The following is a 25,712-nucleotide window of genomic DNA, read 5'->3' as shown; positions in this document are numbered from 1 at the left end:
TTTTAATTAATTATGGTGAGCATTCTTCGGTCACCCACTGTAGAAGTGTTCCTTGGCCTACCAGCCTGTTTGCGATTGCTGAGCTCACAGCAATGATGTTACAAACTGTTGATTTTGGTAAATCTAAGGTTTTGGCTATGTTTCTGATAGATTTTTCTAATATTTCAGCCTCATAATGGCTTCCATGACTTTCATTGATGTCTCTGGTCCTCATGTTGACAGACACCAATAGCAGACTCCAAAGGCAAATGCAAAGCCTAGAATCAATTCTAGACATTAACAGCTCTCTTATGCATGCAAAAATAATGTGACGGAACACACCTGACTAACCAGAAACACCTGTCAAGCCATTTTTCCAATAGTTTTGGTGCCTTGAAATGGGGGATTATGTATAAAAAGAGTTGTAATTTCTAAATGGTGAACCTAATCTGAAAAAAGAAAACATTGAATTAAACATTAATCTCTACTTTAGTCTCAAAGTAATTGTTTGATTTCAAAACCAAACAGTTGGAGTATAGAGCTAAAAGAAGACTTGAAACTGTATATAGGACTCATATAGGACAATCACACCATTCTGGGTTTAGCCTTGGGGATTGGGACCAGAGCTTTTCCTGTGCCTTGCATTCCATTGCTGACCATCTCAATCAACATTGTCCTTGATTTAAGCTAAATGTGTGTACAGTCCAGGGTCTTACAATATTTTCACCACACAGTGCAGAGAATGTTAGCCCGCCAATCGGCAAAAAAAGCTCCTTGTAGTTTTCAAAAGCATGTGATTACCCCCAAATACGTCACTCAGGGTAAAATCCTCAAACTACCTAGCTTTTGATCTACACAACGCATTTGGAAGCTGTTTTCGCATGCCCACATGTTTGTAAGGCGATCTGAACAACAATTTTGAGATAAAAAATGTCTCTTTAACAATAACATCACAGTAAACAGTACCGGATTGAGATTTCAAAGGGAGGCCATTTTTTATTATCTGTGAATCTATTGTCATTTAGGCCTAATTCAACTGAAAATATTTTTTTAAGATGGAAAACTGTTATCAATATCACATGTGTGGGACATTTTTATGTTGAGATATCAAAGGGTAACCTTTTCAGTAATCTGTCAACCATTGTGGTGCAGTCCACCTGAAGTTATGTTTTAAGATGAAACATGGTTATAGAATTCTGTCTTGTGTGTTTCAGGGAATACGGTGCAATTGATGATGTGGACATTGATCTGCACATCGATGTCAGTTTCCTAGATGTAAGTATAACATTCTCATTGGGTTCCATTTGTCACAGTAGTGTAAATATTGGATGGGTGATTTGATCCGAAGTGTGTGCTAGGTGAAAACATAATGTATGTTATTATGTAAACATCTACTGTAGAATCAATTTCAGATTGTCTGGTAGACCGCATTTAGACAGCATTGCTAGGCATTTGCTTTCTTTGAAATTGATCAGTTTGTTCTGAAGTGGCAGGCGATACACATATACAAATGTAACAGTTTTGCATATTACAGTCTGAATACCAAATCATAAAAGAATTGAAATGTCTGTCTACAGTCTTTTTTATAAGACTTTGAGAGCCAATTTAGGAGTTTAAATAATCAAGTAGCAGTTTTCACGCAGTTTCTCCAGTTTGACCCTTGCAATATATCATTGTTTTTTTTTCGCTGACCGCGCATGCATTTTATTCATGGTGAAACGTCTTTGACTATATGCAACAGTGGAGAAGGACACACAAACAGATACACTGTGCCCACAACTTTGTGGTGCCCACAACTTTGCGGCTGTTAATAATATTATTATTATTGATAGAATAAGCATTCCATGAATTGTTGGTATGGTTTTGTCCTCAGGAGGAAATAGCTCTTGCATGGGATGTGATCAGGAGAGAGCCAGTCATCGTGCGACTCCACTGCTCACTGACACAGTATCTGAACGGACCAGGTCAGACATAAGGCACTGTTCACAGATCAGCTCAAAGGGAAACCGTTCAACTTTTCAAATGTAACCTTTATTTATCCGGGGAATTTATGCGGGTGTGCCCCAAGAGCATGCCTCTATGATTTGGTCCCTAACCAAGGACATAAAACGAACCTCAGTCTACCCTGCAGATCGCTCCAAGTCTGAGGAGTACAGTAGCTAAAAGCTGTTTTTCCTAATTCAGTTTTTCCTAAAACTTCAACGCCACTTTTAAACAGATGTTCACTGTTATTAGATCAGCTCAATGGTGAACATGTCAACTTGACGCCATTCTTACACAGATACATTTTCACTTCTTTTTTTATGGTTGTCTTGATAGTCTAAAATTGCCTCCACCTCATTAGCTTATTTTACTATATTGGCATTTCAACTCCTAGTCGTTACATGAAACTATTCTGGATACAGGTCAGGAAACTGTTACTCACTTCAACAATGAACCCTACATATGTCTTAATTGTCTTATTGTTAGTCCTATCCTTTAGCGGAGTGCATTTAAAGAACAGTACAGATTGAGAAAAGGAAAAAGAGGAGAAGGCCCCTTTCGAGAATTGAACCAAACTGCTCTTCATTGTCTTTTTGGAGCCTTGAGAATAGGCAGTAGTGGCTTTGAATGTTTCTGAGTGTCTGTTCCTCAGACATATAATTAATCGGATGGTTTACCTCTTTTTTTGCAAGCGAGACTACCTTTCTTTCAACTACTGTTAGATCTGCAATATAGACTACTGTGCCTTTCTTGCAACTAGGGTTAGGCCTGCAATATAGACAGCTTGGAACAGCTTACACTTGCACTAACCTTCCATCTTTGAGCATTTAAAAATGGTGATTGATGATATTTTGCATACAACTGGACTGCAGCACAGCATTGCTTATTCTTTGCGTTATACAATGTTTTTTTTTCAGTCCCAACAGTTGATGTGTTCCAAGTGTCGACAAAAGACAGATTTGGACTTGGACATCAGATGAAAAAGTGAGTGAAAGAGAATTCTATGTGTTGCCAGTATCATCTACCAATTAAATCATATCACAACATTTTGTGCTTGTTTAATTATGAATTTAAGAATGTGCATTGGTTGTTTTATTCTTCATTTGCCTTTTGATGTCTGAGCTTATGTTAAGCAACAAATCATATCAAATAGATATTCCCTACAATCCTATCATTTTCTTAAGATGGAAAAAAGTTAATTTTGCTTTTTGTATTTACTGCTGTGGAAAGTCATTAGCCGATTCTGTTGATTTGTGGCTTTGCGTGGCTTTGCTCTTATTGGAAACACAGCTGTATTTATGTATTCTCTCCCATCAGGATCATGCAGACATTTGTCACCCAGCAGTGGAAGCACCAGAGTAAAGAGAAGCTCAACTGCCCACACAGCAAAAAGCAGAATGACAAGAAGGTGAAATCTCCGCTGCACATTTTCACAACACTCCGCAGGTAAGAGAAACAATGTGCCATGATGAACTCTGACAATGACTCTGACAAATCTAAAACAGATATAGACATGGATGTTCTACATTTTTGTCATATTCCAGTCTGTTTGATTTGGCAATGGAGCGAAGGTGGACGCATCTTTTATGCATTTGTTCCCCCAGATTTTCAAAAGTTGATGAATGCTTAATCTGATCTTGATTTCAATATTAGAGATGAGCTCTGGTTCTTTGAAACAATGCAATCTTAATGTGATATTGAAATCAAGTAGCTAATATAGGCATTGTGTAACATTGTTTTAACATATGTTTTCTTTTTCGATTATATAGCGTTTGGTTCTAGTAAACGTTCCTCAATTATTAGTTCTTTAAGTAAAATCTCGAAAATGAATGAGCTAATTTAGAGACTAGAGATAGCTAACTTGAATAAAATCAAACTTCACTTCCTATTTGACCCTGTCAGATCTCCCAGCTACCCCCCTCCCGGCTGCGTCAAGAGCAAAAAGAAGCTCAAGCCCGAGCAGGACGGTGTGTCCAAATCCCACCGCCTCCTCCGCAGGACCTGCTCCAACACCGTCAAGCAAGAAGCTGATGGCTGTAGCCCTGGGACAAGCACCGGCAAGTCGACCCACAAGCTCCTGGGCCACTCCTTATCCAGCGACCCCCGCATGGAGCATGGCGGCCCGCTGCCCCTCAAACCCCACCGCCTCCTTGGCCGCCCCTGCTCGACCGCCGGGCTCAAACCTGATGACTGCGCTTCTGCGCTCCGCCCTCCCCACAAGCTCCTCCCCCGCTCTTGCTCTGGCGACCCTCGCTGCGAGCACACTGGTGGGGGTGGAGGTGGTGGAATGGGCATGGGTGGCGGGGGCAGTCTCGGGGGCGGCGGTTTGAAGCCCCACCGACTGCTCAGCCGATCGTGCTCCAGTAACATACGGACGGAGGAGCTGGATGGACTCAAGCACCATCACCGGCTGCTGAGCAGGTCCTACTCTAGCAACACCAAGATGGGCAAGGCGGACATCTTCAAGGAGCCTGCCACCGAGGGCAGGCGGCTCTCTCTTACCTCAGGGCTCATCGGCATCTTGGCCCCGTCGCTCGCCACTCCACCGACGGTGAGCATGCTAGTGGTTATTCAGATCTGGGCTTTGATAGTCTGCAGTACAGCTCGTTTCTTTTTTTTCCTGGACAGTTCAATGATTGATTAGCGTTGTTGATTGGTCAAAACCTGACCTCAAGGCTCGAATTGAAATTGCAGCAATGAGATGTTACTTGAAGTATGGCCAATCTCATGATATGATGCAATGCTGTTGCTAACATTTTGGCTAACTAGGAATAATTCTGGTCTAATGATGCTCTAATTTTATACTCATAGCAACAGACTGGATTGCAGCCAGTCCCCCTCCATGTACTGTTTTCCAGATAATTAAATGATTGAAAGCTGTACAGATATTATAGTTGTGAACTGTGACTTTAACATTGTCATAATTCTCACTGGCGTTAGTTGTTTGTGGCCTTTTATTCTCATTCTTTATAGCCAAACCATGGTGCCAAGTCTACACCAATAAGAGACAGAGGCTTTCTGGTCCAGGTAAACAATACACACACAGACACACACACTATAATAACACTGTTTTATGTATGCCTTTCAACTCGACTCAAAATGTAAAAAAAAAAAATAATACACTTACTATGTGCCATGTGCTGAAACTGTGTTGGGTGATGACAGACCATGGAGTATGCTGAGCAGAGGATCCCTGTCCTGAACGAGTTCTGTGTGGTGTGTGATGAACCTCATGTATTCCAGAATGGACCCATGCTGAGAGTGAGTACCATAGCAAGGACCCAGGGCCTTGTTGGTGATTGAAAAATATGTATGCAAAGAACATTGAACATTCCAGAACATAAAATGTATATCGGATAGTTAGTTGACCATCATCTGTATGGGACTGTCCAAATATACTCTTCCCCTTCACTTGTTTTAAACGTACTCTCAGGGATCCCATAGTGTGTCCAGTAGGTCACTGTTTAACATATGAATTTGTCATATGGGCAGCATCTGTAGTGAATCTAATGGATAGGCTTGCTGTACCTCAATGAAGTCGTTAGTATTGTGTTAGTAAATGTGAGAGAGGGAGGATTTCAGCATACTGTATGAGATAAATATATTATTATGTAACAAAATTATATGTATGGCCTACTCCTGTGATTATAATCAAAGTGAGTAATTTATTCTCACAGTAATCAGAGGAATTTATTCTCATAGCAATTGTATTGCATTCGTCACCTTAACCAATGTAATTTCCTACTAGGCTACTACAGAACCATTGGTAGGCTAATTTCTAAATTAAAGGTCCACTAAAGTGACTTTGATTTCTATATAAAATAATGGGTAGGTTAGGTTACATACTTTAATTGTTTCCAATGAATTATTAATTGTTTAGCTTTTTTGCTTATTACAGTTTCTCAAGCCAGCAGACTACAGGATTGACTAAGCGTGACGCTCATACATTTGATTGACAGTTCACATTTGTCACTGACAGTTCGTCTTGTGAGCCATTCCCAATGTTTTTTTAGTTGGCTATAATGTTGATCAATTTGTTAGCAGCCTACAGCGTCTCTTATGTGGATTTATGCATAATTTATTTTTTGCAGTAGGATGCGATTACATTTTTGGTAAGTTAATTTGAAGCTAGATTTGTAAAATTGTTAGCAACTCCACTAAGATAAGTTAGCAAACAGGTTGTTTTTCTAGCTTGCAAAATACAACATTGCTAGCTCAAACAACAAGATAACTACATCATTTTCTTAACATTGTATTATGAACAGTCTTGCTACATTTTACCACAGCATTTAATTGGTAGTCTGGGCTGTTTTCTGTAACTGCTGAGCTGACAATGTGTACTCTGTTAGTGTTTGCTAAAATGGGAGGGATGTAAACAAATTATAGAATTGGTTTATTTGAGATTTACTACCAAGAGCACGTATCCTATTGGAGTATAACATGAAAGCTACATATTGTGTAATTTACAGAAATGAACAATGATTGATTGCTTTTGAATAAGTAAGCTTTGCATTAATTATACAAAATGATGAGAGAATAATTTACAATATTTTAGATTGACAGTTTAAAGATATAGCCTAGACAGAAATCTATTAAACAATATGAGGGTTAATTCACTGTAATGCCTTGGAAGAAATGATGAGTTGGACCCACAAAATCTTCTCTTATGCATGGCTCAACAATTCCTTTGATGTATTCCTCCAAAGTAAATTTGGTCCATGATACCTGAAAGATGACATCGAGTAGAATTAGATGCAGTCAGAAATAACCAAATCACCTTCCATATTATTTATTGAAGCTTAAAAGAACCACTGACTGACCAGCTTGGAGCTGACTGACCAGCTCCAAGAACAACACTATAATTTCATTGGCTTAGGCTGGACACAGGAAAGACGCTCATCTGAAGTTGCTGCTTGTCAGTCAGCCTGATATGAGTGTGAGCCAGCCGCAGAATGAATGAAAGTCAGGTGCCTGGGCTGAAGGTGTCATCAGGTCGTCAGCAACATAGTTTGAGTAAATTGACCTTACCTACTGACTGACCGACCTACCTACCTACCAAAAGAACTAGTCAGCTAACTATAACCTATATATTTTTGTATAGGCTATGTTTGAGTATAATAATCGTTTATATTTTATTTAGTTGAAATGTGCTCTCTTTTTGTAAAGCGGTACAGTAGCCCGCTCTCCACTGGCAAGATAACCCTCAAGCAAATAAACATACAGTAGGGGCGTGCAAACTTATAAGCATATCATGAATTACAACACTTCAATATATACAGATAAATATAAACCCTTTTTCTTTTTTGGCTCCAAATGTTTGGATTTGAAATCAAATAATTACTATGAGGTTAAAGTAGAGATTCTCAGCTATTATTGAAGGAGTTTTCTGTACATGCTGCTATCATCATGAAGGCATCACAACACTTGTTAGACATAGTCCCCCTATTTCAGGGCCACCAAAAGTGATGGGACAGATTTATCAAATGTCCAATTTAAGCACTCATGTTTAGTATTTGGTCGACAATCTTTTGCATGCAATAACTGCCTGAAGTCTGCGATTCATTGACCCCACCAGACGCTGGGTATCTTCTCTGGTGATGTTCTGCCAGGCCTGTACTGTAGCCATCTTCAGTTGTTGTTTTGTTTTTTGTGATACATTTTTCTTTTTTGTTTTCAGAGAAAAGCATGACATGGAACGCAATTATATGCAGTAAGCCTATACAATATGAAATTACAGCAAAATAGTACATACAATGATCCATCACACTATACACCCCTGCCCCCCCCCTCCCCCCCCCCCCCCACACACACACACGTCCCCAATCTCCAAAGCAAAATGTTACAGACAGTACAGAGTATGAGTCAATCAACAGACAAATTACAGTTTCAATTCAACAACTCCCTAATTTCAACAGTTGTTCTAGCCCACTCCATAATGGTACTCACACCATGCATTCTTGCTACAGAGAGCTCCGTGTTGATTACATCCAGGAAGGTGTTAAGACAATGTGTGCGTGTGAGTGTGTGAGGAGGCTGTGGATGAAAATGGTATTACCACTCCCAAAACATCTGACAGTATAGAGGACACCTGACTCCAAAAACTTCCACATCTCTGCATTCCCAAAACATGTGCATTAGGGAGCCTACATGTCCATCTGAACAAAGGTCACACTAATCTTCAGTATATGGTGTTTCCTTGGAGTGAGGTAGGTCCTATGAATAAAGTTAGTATGAATCAATCTGCTGATGATTGGGGTTCTTAGATGATTGGGGTTCTTGGGCTTCAACCACACCATCCCATACTTTCTTCCAGTATATAGACCCATCATCAGCTGAGAGGGCCATGTCCCTAGCCCACACTTGTTGAATGTATAAGGGTTTGTAGGAAGAGGTAGAAAACAGAGAGTATAGCGCAGACACCATACCCTTGGTTTGAAATTCCTTATTCAAAATGGAGTGGAAAGTGTGGTGGACGAGTGATGTATTCCAAGGGACACCATATGCTTTCATGGAGGACCTTAATTGGAGATATAGAAAGAATGAGAACCCAGGTAAACCCGTATGCAGTGCATAGGTCATTACAGTGTGTAGGTCATTAAAAATACAGAATCCATTACCATCAATACCTCTGTCACTCCAGGCTGGAAATGAGAAAGGGACAGTTCCCATGAGAAGCGAGTAGTTGTGAAAAATTGGACTGTTCAAATGCCGCCTGACCCTTTTTCTGCAGTAAGCCACATAGTAAGAAGGAAGGAAACAATATGGCATAGGTGGAGCTTGGAGCATTTAAGTAATATAGCAGAGTGAACGAGATCTTGCAATCTGTGTGTAAAAAAGCTAGCCTTTCCTCATTTGGGTTAAGCAACGTTGAGAGTGGACGCAGCACGGATGACCACAAGTAGTGTTTAAAATTTGGGAGAGAGAGACCAACCTCTGATTTGTGATATTGCAAGGTAGACTTTTTAACCTGCCCCCCCCCCCCCCCCCCAATGAATCAAATGAAACTAGTGAGTGCATCTTATCCCAGTAATTGGTAGGAGAATTGGTAGGAGGGTAACATTGAGGAGAAGAAGTTCAGACTGTCCATCTTAATAATGGAGACACAAGTCCGCAGAGAGCGAGGAAAATGAGACCAACTTTCTAGGTCTGCCTGTGTGCGACTATAAATGCCTTTAAAGTTGTTTCTAGTGGTAATGGCTAATGAGGGAAAATGTCTGTTATGACTATGGGTATATGAGAAGGCAGAGCTGTTGGCATCAGTGTTGGGTTTAAAGGTAATAATGCCGACTTGGTCCAATTAATTTTGTATCCCGACAAAGTTCTTTGAAGGTCTCAGAAAATGTGAGTAATAGAAGAGGCTGCCTTATCCATTAACAACAATATATGGTGCTAATTGCCATTGAATGCAGTAGGAGAAATTATAGGATGTCTGATTTTCTAAGCAAGAGGCTCTAGTTGTTGTTTGTTTTGAGGACGTTTTGCCTTAAGCTTCCTTTTTTGATCTGATACTCTTGGTCAGGTACAGGCGAAGAGAGAATGGCAATTTAAAATGGATTATTGAAATGTTATTTATTTATTAAAATTGAAATACAGATGCAAGGATAATAGTTAATAGTTAATGTAATTTTGGAATTAATATCTTTGTTTTTATAGGGTCTCTGATTTGCATAGGAATCCATTACACACTGTGTGGATCAGGTTGTCATTACACACTGAGCAAATGGAGAGGAACAAAACTGCTCAGGAATGTGACCCTGAGGCCTGGGGAGACTTACAAAAATCTACAAAGTTGAATGGCGGAGAGGAAAAAGCACAGTCAATGGGTCAACATCATCTCAGTCACTCAAAAAGAATCCCTTAATGGAAAATAATCTATCTCATATCCATAATTGTGTTTGCAACAATGAATTCAAGTGATACAGCAAAGAAAGTGGCTGGAAATGTTTTTATTTGGTTTTGCTACAAAGCATTAAGTTTAGTGCACATACAATGCAGTTTCTGCACCATCTCTTGTGTGAAGAATAGTGGTAGCTGCCTCAAGTTATGGGTATGTCACTGGCAGGGACTGGGGAGTTTGTCAGGATCAAGAGAAAATTATGAAATTTGCTGAGTTTGTAATGACAACCTGATCCACAAAGTGTGTAAGTGATTCCTATGCAAATCAGAGACCCTATAAAAATGAACTATTGTCCTTGCATTAAGATGGGCTCAATTCAACTTATTGAGTGATTTGTTGATGACATTTTTGCATTTTAGCTAATTTTAAGAATGTCATAGCAAAGGGTCTGAATACTTATGTAAATTAGGTATTTCTGTTTTTCTCTTTGTCATTATGGGGTATTGTTTGTGGATTGATGGCAAAAAAAGTATAAATAATCCTTTTTAAATTGGGTGTATAACACAACAAAATGTGGAAAAGGTGAATGGGGTCTGAATACTTTCTGAAGCCACTGTATGTGAAAGCTAGGCAGATGATCATAATGACATTGCTGAAAGGGGTGCCTTTGCTGGGATAACGTTAACTTATGCGGAATAAACCAGAAATCTAGCTTGCTATCCATGATAGTGTGAAACTGATCATTTCGGCTGGGCTCCTGGAGGAAAGCCCCTCCCCGTCGCATTCAAAATAGGACAGGAGTTGTGGTGTTTGGGCTAATGGTTATGGGCTCACCACTGCTATGTCCAAACTCAGTTTACAGATGACATGTCAGAGGATCACAACATTATTCATACTGTCCAAACTTCGAGCCTGACTGCGTGAGTTTATCGCCAATGCACTGCGACATTCATGCAATTTGTGTTATATCATAATAAAATAATATCATCCATAATATTATGTCACTATCTCGCCGACCTATTGTTGCATGTTGCTCACCTATTGTGATTGAAGTTTTGTTTTGTATCCAAACATGTCAGACACTTGTGAATAAGCCTAGTTCTTAAATATTTTTTTCTTTTCTAATTAGATTTTTAATTGTCTCGCAGGATAGTGATGTTTTAAGTGAGAAGTTATGGTTTGTCAAAAGCTGCAACAGGAAATTCAAAATGAGCACCATCACTTACCAACTATGTAGACAACATACCATAAGTATTAGAAAAAGGAAGCTTTTTGTCTTCTTTTAGCTCTATACTCCAACAGTTTGGATTTGAAATCATCCAGTTACTATGAGATTAAAGTAGAAATTCTTATTTTTTCAGATTAGTTTCACCATTTCGAAATTATAGAGTTTTGGAAAAAGATATTGTGGACAGATGAGGCAACGATGAACATATACCAGATGGATGGCAAGAGTAAAATGTGGAGAAAAAAAGGAACTGCCCCAAACCCCGGCATACCACCTCATCTGTGAAATATGGTGGAGGGGGTGTTATGGCCTGGGCGTGTATGGCTGCCACTGGCTCACTTGTTTTCAGTGGTGATGTAACTGCTGACGGCAGCAGCAGAATGAATTCAGAAGTCTCCAGAAACATCTTGTCTGCTGAAGTACGAGCATATGCTTCCAATTTCATGGCGCTTCTTCATAAAGCAAGACAATGACCACAAACATACTGCCATAGCTACTAGGGAGTTTTTTCAGGGTGAAAAAGTGGAAAGTGTGGCCAAGTCAATCTTCTGATTTAATTCATGAATTTCATTTCCAGAAGATAAGATTTTAGGCAAAAGACCTCAAAACAAACAACAATTGATGATGGCTGTAGTACAGGCCTGGCAGAATCACCAGAGAATATACCCAGCACCTGGTGGGATCAATGGGTCACAAACTTCAGGCAGTTATTGCATGCAAAGGATTGTCGACCAAATAGTAAACATGAATACTTTATTTGGACATTATTATATTTTTTCCAAGACTTTTAGAGCCCTGAAGTAGTATGTTTAAAAAAGGTTGTATTACTAAATGGTGAACCCAATCTGAAAAAAACCCATTGAATTAAAGATGAGAATCTATACATTAACCTCATAGTAATTGTTTGATTTCAAATAACTGCTAAAAGAAGACAAAATGCTTCCTCTTTCCAATACTTATGGAAGGCACTGTATAAGAGTGTGTGTGTGTGTGTGTGTGTGTGTGTGTGTGTGTGTGTGTGTGTGTGTGTTTTAACATCAGCTCTCATTGTATTTTTTCCTTTTTCCTTGTTGTGTGTGTGTGTGTGTGTGTGTGTGTGTGTGTGTGTGTGTGTCGTCCTCACAGCCCACAGTGTGTGAGCGCGAGCTGTGTGTGTTTGCCTTCCAAACGCTGGGAGTAATGAACGAAGCTGCCGATGAGATCGCCACAGGAGCTCAGGTACAGCATGTGTACAGTCTGTATGTCTGTTAGCACTTTTCCACGCATGCACACACACACACACCCTACCAAACCTGGAACATCTGTCTCAACATGATATTTTAATATGTGATCCTCACAGTACATATATTTTTATTGACCTCAGGCTCAACTATTTCAACAAAGCAATCAATGAAATAAAAGGATTGTTATCTCTAAATTGAATCTGCAGTGTTTAATTAGGCCCAGTGTGACCTAACCAGGTAAAACTCTGGGCCCGCTCCTTTGTATGCAGCATTGCAGCCAGGCCTAAAGGAGTTAAAGCAATAGATCACTTAATTTCCACATAACATGATCTCACATATACCTTGGCTGTGGTCAATTCACCAAGATAGTTTTGCGTAATTAACCAGAAACTGCTGCTCGGATGCCAGAATACTGATTTAAATTATAACACAAACAGTTGGTAAATAAATCATTTTGTCATCATCAACAAAAACAAAACCGACCCATGCTTATAGATGGCAGCCTAACCTATGGTTTTACAGAATTACAAAAAAGTGAATAGACTGCAGGACTCTAGTGTGACAGTAGTTAGAATTGTGTGTTTGTAAGGTGTTTTAGATAAATGGGAATCTATACTGTAGCAATGCTCACTCAAAGACATATGGCTATCAAGTATTTAATTAAGGGAACTAAACACCCCAAAACTGAATTTACCGCAGCCAAGATTTGTGTGAGATCATATTAAGTTGAAAATAAAGTGCACTCTTGCTTTAGGTCTTGTGTGATTCTTCCCTGTTTATTGTCTTCTAGGTGGTGGATTTGTTGGTATCCATGTGTCGATCTGCGCTGGAGTCACCAAGGAAAGTCGTCATTTTTGAGCCATACCCCTCTGTAGTGGATCCCAATGATTCCCAAGCACTGGCCTTCAACCCAAGGGTACTGCTCACTTTACTACACTAGAGACAGAATAGGGTCCATTCACACTGATCATGCTGTCAAATTTAAAAATGGTGACGTATGTGTGGCTGATAATGATTTTTTACCATTGTGTGGATTTTGTTAGGTAAATTGCCAGTCAGTAAATATATATTAGCATACACTTTTATCCAAAGCGACTAACAGCATAGTATATCCATAGCGATTTACAGTCCAGTAATTTGTTGTATATAATTAAATGAGTAATGGGACGGTAAAGCATTTTTTCTTCTTTTATCTCTACACTCCAAAGGTTTGGATTTGAAATCAAACAATTACTACAAGGTTAAAGTAGAGATTCTCAGCTTTTATTTGATGGTATTTCTGTACGTATATCACTTTTTAGACATAGTCCCCCTATTTTAGATAACCAAAAGTGATGGGACAGATTAACCAAATGTCCAAATATAGCACTCGTGTTGAGTATTTTGTCGATAATCCTTTGCATGCAATAACTGTCTGAAGTCTGTGACCTACTGACCCCACCAGACCCTAGGTATCTTCTTTGTTGATGCTCTGCCAAGGCCTGTATTGCATCTTCAGTTGTTGTTTGTTTTGAGGACGTTTTACCTGAAGTCTTCTCTTCAGCAAATGAAATGCATATTAATTATGATTTCAATCTGGAGATTGACTTGGCCAGTCAACAACTCTACACTTTTTGGCCCCGAAAAACTCCTCAGTTGCTATGGCAGTATGTTTTGGGTCATTGTCCTGCTGTATGATGAAGCGCCGTCCAATGAGTTTGGATGTATTTGCTTGTACTTGAGCTGACAAGATGTTTCTGTACACTTCAGAATTCATCCTGCTGCTGCCGTCAGCAGTTACATCATCAATGAAGAGTGAGCCAGTTCCAGTGGAAGCTATACATGTGAAAGCCCCCTCTACCATATTTCACAATGATATTTTTTGAAGTCGTATGCTGTGGATATTGGGCAGTTCTTTTTTTCTCCACACTTTACTCTTACCATTACTCTGGCATCTTTGTCTCATCTGTCTACCTTTTTCCAGAAATTAAGTTTACGTAAATTCAGGCGGGACACTTTAAGTCGAATGGCACAGTTGTCCCTCAGATGACAGACAGCTGATTCACATGTATGCAAAACATCACAACATGTCTCAGGCACAAGGCTTAAAAAAGCAGAGTATGCTACACTCCACCATGGTTAAACAGTGTAATGCCACTGGCCATGAGAGTTCACTTGTTGGTCGTCCCACCACCGCCCCAGCCTCCACCCGCTCGGTCACTGTGTATTTACCTATCTACGGGGGTTTTGATAGAGTGTTCCTGATCTGTGGGACAGTTGTTTTGGGTTTCTTAATTATGGTAAGCATTCTTCAGTCATCCACTGTAGAAGTTTTCCTTGGCCTGCCAGCCCGTTTGCGATTGCTGAACTCGCCAGTGCTTTCTTATTTATTTATTTATTTATTTATTTATTTATTTATTTATTTATTTATTTATTTATTTATTTATTTATTTATTATGTTACAAAGTCTTGATTTTGGTAAGTCTAAGATTTTGGCTATGTTTCTGATTGATTGTTCTGATATTTCAGCCTCATAATGGCTTCCTTGACTTTCATTGATGTCTCTTTGGTCCTCATGTTGACAGACACCAATAACAGACTCCAAAGGAGTCATACTAGACATTGACAGCTCTCTTATGCCTGCACAAATGATGTGACGGAACTCACCTGACTAACCAGAAATACCTGTCAAGCCAATTTTCCAATACTTTTGGTGCCCTGAAATAGGGGGATTACTGGATGTATAAAAAGGGTTGTAATTGTCTAAATGGTGAAACCAATCTGAAAAAAAAAAAACATTGAATTAAAGCTAAGAATCTCTATTTTAACCTCATAGTTGTTTAATTTCAAATCCAAACTGTATTTGTATAGTGTATAGAGCTAAACGAAGTTCTGCCCATGTTGCATAACATAGTCACTTTTCTCTAAAAAGATGATGAATGTGGCTTTATTTGATTGCAGTGCCATGACTCTGTTTCTGTTTCATATCAGAAAAAGGACTATGACCGAGTGATGAGAGCCCTTGACAGCCTTACATCTATCAGAGAAATGACCCAGGTAGGGAGCCTTTTTATTGACAGTGTCACTTCTTGTGGCGACTTTATTCAAGCAATATAATCCTTATAGCCACTAGCAATATACAATTTATATATAAATTCTACAGGCAATGTCACCTTATACTGTACCAATATGGAGACGTTTTAAAGGCAAAGTCACCTTAGAGCATGATGGAGCCTCCTTACAGGTAGGGATATGCATTTTAAATATTTTCAATTTTGGAGTACTCATGATTTTTTTGTGTGTGTAAAATAAATAAACACAAATATTTATGGATGATTTTTTTGGACAAAGACCAGGATTAAAATGTGAAATTAGGTTCTTGTTGGTGGAACTAATGATTACATTAGACATATTTATCAACTTGAAAAGCTTGAAAAGGTAATCATCAAATGCTGAGCTGGGCTGCCGACCCAAAGAACAATATACATGCTTATACAGTTCAAGTTTTGTCAGTGCTTTTTTTCGGTTCATCCTCAGCAATTTGGAACATTTGTCCCTGCAATGTTACCTCATAGCATTATCCTCTAATGCTTAACGTCCACACTGCATCTTAACATAGTATGTTTGATTTGATTAAGTTTAGGACCTAATTGATCTTGGCCTTCATCCCCTGCCATCTCCCCTGTGCCTTTGTTCAAATGAAGGCAGGAGAGTTCAATTAATGGTCCTTTTCATTACAGGCACCTTACTTGGAGATAAAGAAGCAGATGGACAAACATGACCCGTTAGCTCACCCGTTACTACAATGGTAATAAACCTCTGTCCTGATGTTAATACCTAAATTGAATATTGTTCTTTGTCATTCCATTTTCCATTGCTTTTTACCTAATTGGAGTTCGATTAAACAATATTCTTTGTCTAAAAATGCTATGAACATGTAAAAATTGCTAACATAAGTTGGAACTTGTATAGCTATTAGAGCACAAGTGACAGCCCTAGACACTTTTCAAGAATTTTAGTATGGAAACATTTCACTTTGTTATTTTCATATTTATGGTTAAAAAAAACAACCTGTCTAGCTATATATGCAAGTGCCTTTGCATAGCTGAACCACTTAGTACTATTTCGCTGTCACTGCATAGCTCAGCACTTAAGTTTAGTGTCTGTCAATACATTGCTCAAAACCATAGTGGAGTCTTAAGACAGAAATTCATGATGCAATCATAATGCATCAAAATGCAATACTTAACACCCTCAGCTCACATACCAATAAAGCATGCCAGTGTCAATCACTACTATTTGGTTTCACAGCTGACCATACCCTTAACCATGGGTTTTAACATATACCACAAACGTTTATCAATTTAGTATTTTGTTTATGTTTATGCAGTGCTATACGCATTGCTTATGAAATACACTATTGTAGATTGGTAAAGCTAGTTCAATCCTAATATAATATGCATTGGTGATGTAAAAACTGCATATAACACATCAGTCGACATTTGGGGTTGCAATGACATTAATTAAACCCGTTCTTAAATACAATTTCAGCTATTGTGTCTGAATAATGTGGTACAGAGGGAAGACTCTTCAGGTTGGGGAGGAATTTATTCTCTCTCTCTCTCTCTCTCTGAGGAAGCCTGTTATCACTGAGTTCATTTCAGACAGCGTCAGAGCTGTAATCACTCTGATTTCTGTAGCATTCCGAGATGGTAAAGGGGTTGAGTGAGATAGGAGGTAAAATGTAGGACCATGATTCGATAAGATACGAAGAACATTTAGAAATGAAGGAAACCCCCAGGCACTTGGATCAAATATAGCAATTCCACAGCTTAAAGTAACTGTACTCATCTTTGCCCGCATACAGAGAATGTGACTATTAGGTCATTCTGAAAGTTTAGTTTGAAAGTTTGTGTGTGTGAGTGTTGGTCTCAATCGTAGCTCAGCACATCAGTGTTATTTAGTGCCCAGAATGATTCCAGATGCCCTGCTCAGGTCATATGGTTATTAATAACATAGGGCTCTTGTGATTTAGCACATGATCTAATACTAATAGTATGATATTTTGGGTATTTTATATTGTGTGTGAATAGGTTTGTATTTTCAGGAAGCCATTACAACTATACCCCATGGGCATTTTATGTTTCACAGTTGTGCAACAGTCAAAAACTAACCAAACTGATGTTGTACATTGGTTGTGAGAATATTGTTTTTGAAAGTTTTTTAAATGTCAAAATGCAAATGCTCTGTAGCTTTGCAGTGTTGGATTGACATTGTTATTTGATGGTTGTTGGTTGGATCACATGTTGGTTGGAATTAACAGTTTATTAGACGTTGTTATGTGATGGTTATTTTTCTAAGTTCACTTAAGGTTGTCATTTGATGCTCATCATCTCGCGTTGCTGCGTGATGTCACATGGGTTGAATAGTAGTAGTAAGAGGATACATTTCAGACCATGCTGAAAAGGCTATTACAACAAGAAAACCTTTTCTTTTTACAAATGTTCAACATGTCCAACTATTCTCTGTGTTACAGAATGTCTTTACAACCTCAAGGAAAGTATTTACCTACGTTTCTAATTTCTCTGATGCACAATCTGATCCCCATTATTACTCTTGTGTTGCAGCAGTGGACTAGTGGCATTGTGGACAGAACAATATATTACAAACCAAAAGGTTGTGGGTTTGATTCCCAAATGGTTTAATAAAGAACAGTGTTTATTCAATCATGCATGGAGAAAGTACTCATATAGCTTATGTCAAGTAAAGTATTCCAGTTCTATTAATGTAATTACATGATATTTTGTACTTCCCTTTAGTTAGGAATCAATGGGCAATCTTGTTACAATGGTGGATCATGACTGTCAAATAATGATAATGTAGAAAACCTCCTTTAAAGTACACATGCAACCTTGTCACAATGTTGTGTGATGACCGTCAAATGCTCGTTTTAAAAAAATATGTAATAGGCAACATTTAAAAAAAAAAAAAATGATTTTCAACTGTGAGACTGGTGTGATTCTGACCGTCAACTGCCAATTTTAAGAAAACTTTCATTTTCAACCCATGATAAACAATGTAGCAACGTTGGATGAAGACCATCAAATGACAACCATAAACCAACATGGTATGATGGTGTTAGCACATTCTACTGTGCAACGTTGGGTTTTAACGTTGTCCCACAGTTATTTTCCATCGTCTCTCTTATGGTTGGTTGATCGATTCACAACACAGTGAATCGATCATCATTATTATCATTGTGCTATCAACATCATCAAACAAACAGTGGCTCAGAAATATCATGTGATGACAAAGTACGATGATAATAATATATATTATTAGTAGTATTCATTTTGCATAATCCACTCATCTCCATATCAGATTACAGTGACAAGTAAATATGTGTTTTTGTCATTGTGATAATTTGCATTTCCCCATGTAATGTCTATTATTTGCTTGAGATATGAAACATACAGTTATACGAAAACATTTTAGTTGTCATATTTTAGCCCCTTATATTCAGTAGGTTTATCGTGACGGCCGAGTTCTGGAGCAGAGGGAACTTTGGAGGGGCGCACCCCACACGTTGGGTGGTTGTAATCTCTTTGACAGTCTTGCTCATCATCTATTCTCATCATCCTGATCGCCTTACTTATCGCAGGAGAGATCTTCATCATGGTTCTGTGATCTGTTTAATGAGGCTAGGGGGTCTATTAGGCCATGAACTTTGAGCTGTTACGTATGTTGACATGCTATGCTACAGTTGTCATAGAGAACATAAGTACCAATTTATTTACAAGTCCCTCTGTCTTAGCTCACTCCTGAATATACCAATAGCAACTGGTAGATATCACACTGGTTAGGCCAGCGTTTCCCAACCGCTGTGCCGCGGCACACTAGTGTGCCGTGAGAGATCGTTGGGTGTGCCGTGAGAAATTATCCAATTTCACTTTTTTTTAATTAACATTTATTAATAATTATCTGCAAATAATATGCCATTGTCGAGTGTCTGTGCTGTAATATAGTGACTGGCAGAGTAATGTAATATTCGTCCGGGTGGCAGCAGGTAGGTAATTGCCTCGTTCCTTCTTAGAGACAAGAGAATTAGTGACGCATGCGACAGGTCGTGGTGACAGTGATGGAGAAGTTTTTAAAAAGGAAAAATGCAAACTCCGAACTGGGCCCTGAACAAGATTCTGACCCAGGTAAAGGCCCTAGTATGAGTGGTGGTAAAAAGAAAGCAAAGACGGTGAGCTTGAGGCAATATACAGCGAAAGCTATCTTTCGTTCGGATTTACTTTCACCGGGGATGAGACGACATCGACTCCATTATGCTTGGTGTGTGGCGAGAAGCTGTCCAACAGCGCCATGGTGCCAAGCAAGTTTAGTTTGGCTAGACATATTGTCATCCTATTGTTTGTTAATGGGAAACGATGAACTTGTTGTAAGCGAAGCTCACAGAGCTCAAGCAAGCACACACTGGAGCTGCAGCAAAATGTGTAGCCTATAGATCATACATGTCACACATGTCAAACATTTGTGAGTTTTATATATTATAGCCTACATAATAATATGAATAACAGAATGTCAACATGACAACTTACTTTCACTGATCACAGTAGGCCTATACCAGGCACACAACTACCAGCGATTGTCACCCAGCATCATAATAATTGCAGGCCACATGCCATGGGCCATGATACTGTTGATAACCTACCCTCTGCCCCGTCTCTGATAATCAGTGGAGCGGACAGATCTCAAACCATGAAGCCTATTGCACATTAAGTGGTGGTCATATTTTTACAAACCGAGGAAGAGGCCAGAATTATTACAACCGCAGTCAAGCATAGTTTCTAAAAATTACTGATATTGCCAATTCGCACAGGACAAAAAATACGGAGATGCTCTGGTAATGATTGTTGTGAAACTAATCCTGTCCAAATAGGGTTTAGATTGCTTTCATATAATACTCTTGGGCTTCTTTCAAATAATAGGCTATGATGTTGCAAAATAAGCCTACATGCAACAGCCTAGGAGACATTATTTATATTTAATCCATTGAATACGCAAATCTTGATTGGCATCTTCCCCGACAAATGAAGTAAACAAAATAAATAAATGAAAATGCTTGCTATTCAGATTATATGTTAGGACATGTAAACAGTTACCTCCCAAAGGTCATTTGAATTTGCGATCATACAAACAGTTATTTCGGAATGTTAGTTTGGAATGAATTCCTTCTGAATGGCCAAATATTGTGCATGGAAACGTAATCGCTGTCCCGTTAATCCTAAACTAACCCTCAAATCCTTGCACTGCTTTCAAATTACTCTGACAAATAAAACAACAATAGAAAGAAAGGCTATAGCCTACTGTAAAATACTGTCTGCTTTTCCACTTTTTAACAATGCCATTGTAAAATAAACATGAATTACAATAATTAAAATTACATTAAAATATAAAAATAATATCAGTTCGCTTTGTGGAGACGTAGATATTGAGTTACTGTTTAACAACACATTGCCTGTCCATTAGCATGCTCAATGATGCCCCCTGGTGTTTTCTTTTTTTTGCCAAAGTGAAATACCTAAAATAAAACATGTAAAACTTGACTTGCTACTGCTGTGGTGGTACCGCCGCACTACCGCTGCTCAACCATTTTCATATTCTTGGTGTTTTGATATTGTTTGTGAATAGGTTTGTGTCTTCAGCAAGCCATAACAGCTGAGGTCTAGTATATCAAAAACATACAGTACTTGCTGTTCACGTCATTTGGAACCATTCACATCAGATTACAAAGATGGATACCTACAGACAGAGAATGATTGACAATTACAGCAATATACTACAACAGGTCAACCAAGCTGCTGGAATTGTTAGGTTGCAAAATAAATGACAAGTAACCATTTCTCTTTTCTTTCTAGGGTAATATCCAGTAACAGGTCACACATTGTCAAACTACCAGTGACCAGAGTAAGTGATGCTTTTTTACCCTAGTCGTAAGAACGTATTGGAAAGAGGAAACATTTTGTCTTCTTTTAGCTCTATACTCCAAAAAATACAAAAAACTCTTGCCTGCTCAAGTACAAGCAAAAGCCTCCAAATTCATCATACAGTAAGCACTTCACCATACAGTAAGACAATGACCCCAAACATACTGCCATAGCAACTAGGGAGTTTTTCCAGGGCCAAAAACAGAATGTTCTTGACTGGCCAAGTCAGTCTTCAGATTTAAATCCAATTGAACATGCATTTCATTTCTTGATAATAAGAGTTTAGGCAAAAAGACCACAAAACAAACAACAACTGAAGATGGCTGCAGTACCAGCCTGGCAGCGCATCATCAGAGAATATACCCAGTGTCGGGTGGGGTCAATGGTTTGCAGACTTCAGGCAGTTATTGCATGCTAAGGATAGTCAACCAAATTCTAAACAGGAGTGCTTTATTTGGACATTATATGATTTTTTTCCAATACTTTTTTGTACTTTCTAAATTGTGAAACCAATCTGAAAAAAACCCACATTGAATTAAAGCTGAGAATCTACTTTGACCCTATAGTAATTGTATGATTTCGAATCCAAACCGTTGGAGTATCAAGCTAAAAGAAGACAAAATGGTTATTCTTTCCAATACTTATGTAGGGAACTGTATCTCTATAGAGGGGCAGGAAAAGGCCTTTACTTCCTGTATGCAGACACATTACTAAGTTACAGTAACAGGAGTTGCTGCAGAGTGACAGAAAAACAAATTTAACTCAGATAATATCTCCCTATTAAAGGGATATTAAGTATGGCTTAACCTTAATCTCCTAAGACTTATGTAATATCTCTCTGATGGTATTTTCCCGCCGCTTTTAGCCTTTCCAGATGTCGTTAGATGTTCCTGTGAAGTCAGAAGGCAGCCTGATATTAAGTTAAGAACAACGAAGCAGAGTGAACATGTGATAAGTGATATGCTCTCTAACATCTCCCTTCTGTCACGGCAGCAACTGAAGTTCATGCACACACCCCACCAGTTCCTCCTGCTTAGCAGTCCGCCTGCCAAAGAGTCAAACTTCAGAGCTGCCAAGAACCTCTTTGGGAGCACCTTCGCTTTCCAGTATGTCGCCCCTTAGTCTACACACCCTCCATGCTCATGAAAACATGCTATACAGCGATATACAATTTTCCTTCCCTTTAAACATATCCAGTAAGCTTTGAAGGTCAGTGGGAAAATCCTAATTTAATGTGTTTTAATGTCAGTCTCTAGGGCAAGAAAGGGTGTGTAGAATGTCCTTTAAAGGGTGCGTAGAATGTCCTTTAAAAAAAAAAAAAAAATCTTGCACATAGATAACAATATTTGGTCAGAAAGTATGTTTCTGAATATGTCTCTGTGTCACTGCATATTTAAACTTAATACTCTGACACTGAAACTTTACACCTGAATGATTCAGTAACTAAATCCTGACCAAATTCACTAATGTGGATTTCAAAAGTAATATATAGTTGATTGTTGCCAATTGTATTTTTTCTTTCTTGTCAGTGGTTCACACATAGAGAATTGGCACTCCATTTTGAGGAATGGTTTGGTTGTTGCATCCAACACAAGACTTCAGGTAATAAAACCACTAAGGATATGCTGTTTTTTTATCAGCGTTTTAACCCATTGAGGCTGTAATCTTAATATAACCTTATATAATACAAAAGAGTGCCTTGATATAGCCCTGTAATGTTTTGGTTGTGCTGTGCAGCTCCATGGCGCCATCTATGGGAGTGGAATCTATCTCAGCCCAATGTCAAGCATATCCTTTGGCTACTCAGGTACCCAGTGAACCTTAGTTCATAGGGAAGTTAATGCATTTAACATGGTAAATGTATTACAAACAGTATGATATAATGAGCCACAGTCAGTAATGCTGTAATTAATACAAGACACTACAGTATGTAAGCAATATGTGGTATAGAAGGTAAGAAAGAGCTTGTTATAACTGATTGATTACTATTGATGTAGGGATGAACAAAAAGCAACAGAAAGTTGCTTCCAAGGACGAGACTGCTACAAACAGCAAGACCAACTTACATTTGCAGGTGAGAATGATATTTTGAAAATGAAAAGGTGTTTAAAGCCACAATACGTAATTTGTGAAGACGTATACTTTTTTATATTACTTATAGATGCCTCATGAACATGTCTCCAACCCCAGCTTTATGTGGCAAGCATGACGTTTTGTTGTTGTTCAGAGTTAAGAATTGTGGCTTTAAAGATACCATTTGCAACTATTTTACATGGAAATGTCACAAAATGTCCATGTTGTAGCAATATGTAGCTACATGGAATTAAAGTCCTTAACAAAAAACCATCACCTGAAATGTTGTAAAGATTAAAAGTAATGTCTGTCAATCTTTTCTAATTCAAGATGGTGGCTCATGGCTGGAAAATTAGGCTTTTTCAACTGAGATAAATCTACATGATTACTGAATGTATTTAGCATTATGAAAATATCAGGCTAACCTGGAGATCTACTGGTGGAGCAAAATTGTAAATTGTACCTTTAAACTGGAATAAAATTGGCAATTGTTACTACATACAAATAGTGAGTATTCTTACTTTAATATATGATTTAAAGTAATGTTGTTGTTATTTTTTATCCTTTTATAGTCACAAAAGAAAGGGCAGCAGCCCCAGTTTTTGCAAAGTCGGAATCTGAAGTGCATAGCCTTATGTGAAGGTAAGTAGGCCTATACTCCACAACATATGTGTTTCAGTTCCCAGACAGAGATAGTTTGTTTTGGTCACACTTAAAACAACACTTTTTTAGCATCATGGAGCCTTTATTAACCCTGTATAAGGCATACAGTGCTCTGCGTAAGCAATGGGACAGTGAAGCATTTTGTCTTCTTTTGGTTCTACACTCCAAAAGTTTGGATTTGAAATCCCAAAATTACTATGAGATTAAAGTATAGGTTCTCAGCTTTTATTTTATAGTATTTGTGTACATATTGGTTTCACCATTCATAAATTACACACTTGTATGCATAGTCCCCCTATTTCAGGGTACCCAAAAGTGATGGGACAATTGGCTTGACAGGTGTTTCTGGTACGTCAGGTGTGTTCCATCACAGCATTTGTGCAGTAATAAGAAAGCTCTTGATATCTATTGATTCTAGGCTTTTCGCTTGCCTTTGGAGCCTGTTGGTGTCGGTGAACATGAGGGCCAAAGAGACGTCAATGAAAGTCAGAGAAGTCATTATGAGGCTGAAATAACAGAAAAAATTAATCAGAAACATTGCCAAAACCTTAAACCTACCACAATCAACAGTTTGGAACATCATTAAAAGGAAAGAAAGCACTAGTGACTCATTGAACGGCGCTTCATTATACAGCAGGACAATGACCCAAAACGTACTGCCATAGCAACTAGGGAGTTTTTTAGGGCCAAAAAGTGGAAAGTTGTTGACTGCTCAAGTCAATCTCCAGATTTAAATCCTATGGAACATGCATTTAATTTGCTTAATTAACTTGAGGCAAAAAGACCTCAAATCAAACAACAACTGAAGATAGCTACAGTACCGGCTGGGCAGAGCATAACCAGAGAATATACCCGAGTGTCGGGTGGGGTCAATGGGTCACAGAGTTCAGGCAGTTATTGCATACAAAGGATTGTCGACCAAATACTAAACATGAGTGCTTAATTTGGACATTTGATGAATCTGTCCCATCACTTTTGGTGGCCTGAACTCTAAAAAGTGTTGTAATTTCTGAATGGTGAAACCAATATATATACAAATACCATCAAATAAAAGCTGAGAATGTCTTCTTTAACCTCATAGTAATTGTTTGATTTCAAAAGAAGAAAAAATGCTGCGCTGTCCCATTACTTACGCAGGGCACTGTATATAATTTCTTTACAAATCATTTATAAGCAAACAGGTTGCCAAACGTGGCATAACCCTTTTGCTACCTTTTGCATAGCGTGACATGAGTGATTTGTGAAGCACAGCATGTAAGCCTTATTAAGGAACTGTGAAGACTATGAACTATGAAGCTACAAAAGAAGTCATTTGTTTCAAGTTGACTGTTTAGTTAACATCTTGGTCTCTCTCTTCCAGTCATCACTTCTCCCGACCTGCACAAGCATGGAGATATCTGGGTCGTTCCCAACACAGACCACGTCTGTACAAGGTTTTTCTTTGTGTAAGTACATGGCATCCCTAAAGCAGCATCATATCCAAGTAGAAGTTTGCTGGGTTAGTTTGAACAAAATTAAGTAATTGCTGAGAAAACTGACAAGTGCCCTGTTTTTCCTGCTGTGAGCTTGTGGTGTCCTGTGCAGATAGTATTTTGTAACTAGGTGAAATCACTGCAGGCAAACTCGCCACCATCCGTGATTGGTCGGAAACACTTTCTATGAGGCATACACAGAAAATTAATTATAACTAATTATAAGCATGCCTTATAATCATTATATGTTATGCCTATCTTTCTAACTTTTTGAAGGGTACT

The 25,712-nt window shown here is 38.5% G+C and overlaps 1 protein-coding gene across 4 annotated transcripts in view; it reads left to right on the top strand.

Moving 5' to 3' along the window:
- parp8 (poly (ADP-ribose) polymerase family, member 8) overlaps window positions 1-25,712 on the top strand; it is an 80,921-nt gene that overhangs the window by 49,105 nt on the left and 6,104 nt on the right. For 2 of the 4 annotated variants that reach the window (XM_083674167.1, XM_083674166.1), the window contains 19 exons: window positions 1,194-1,254; window positions 1,853-1,943; window positions 2,880-2,946; window positions 3,280-3,408; window positions 3,865-4,513; window positions 4,936-4,989; window positions 5,128-5,223; window positions 12,153-12,245; window positions 13,041-13,166; window positions 15,221-15,286; window positions 15,393-15,473; window positions 15,970-16,037; window positions 21,154-21,202; window positions 22,216-22,328; window positions 22,752-22,824; window positions 22,960-23,029; window positions 23,220-23,296; window positions 23,868-23,937; window positions 25,319-25,403. In XM_083674167.1, coding sequence (XP_083530293.1) covers window positions 1,194-1,254; window positions 1,853-1,943; window positions 2,880-2,946; window positions 3,280-3,408; window positions 3,865-4,513; window positions 4,936-4,989; window positions 5,128-5,223; window positions 12,153-12,245; window positions 13,041-13,166; window positions 15,221-15,286; window positions 15,393-15,473; window positions 15,970-16,037; window positions 21,154-21,202; window positions 22,216-22,328; window positions 22,752-22,824; window positions 22,960-23,029; window positions 23,220-23,296; window positions 23,868-23,937; window positions 25,319-25,403 — 2,118 coding nt within the window. The remainder of the gene's footprint in view (window positions 1-1,193; window positions 1,255-1,852; window positions 1,944-2,879; window positions 2,947-3,279; window positions 3,409-3,864; window positions 4,514-4,935; window positions 4,990-5,127; window positions 5,224-12,152; window positions 12,246-13,040; window positions 13,167-15,220; window positions 15,287-15,392; window positions 15,474-15,969; window positions 16,038-21,153; window positions 21,203-22,215; window positions 22,329-22,751; window positions 22,825-22,959; window positions 23,030-23,219; window positions 23,297-23,867; window positions 23,938-25,318; window positions 25,404-25,712) is intronic. The other 2 variants (XM_083674169.1, XM_083674168.1) reach the window with 1 other exon arrangement.

Source organism: Argentina silus, assembly GCF_951799395.1.
Source record: "Argentina silus genome assembly, chromosome: 7".
NCBI classification, from domain to species: domain Eukaryota; kingdom Metazoa; phylum Chordata; class Actinopteri; order Argentiniformes; family Argentinidae; genus Argentina; species Argentina silus.
This window is presented reverse-complemented; position numbering and strand designations above follow the sequence as displayed.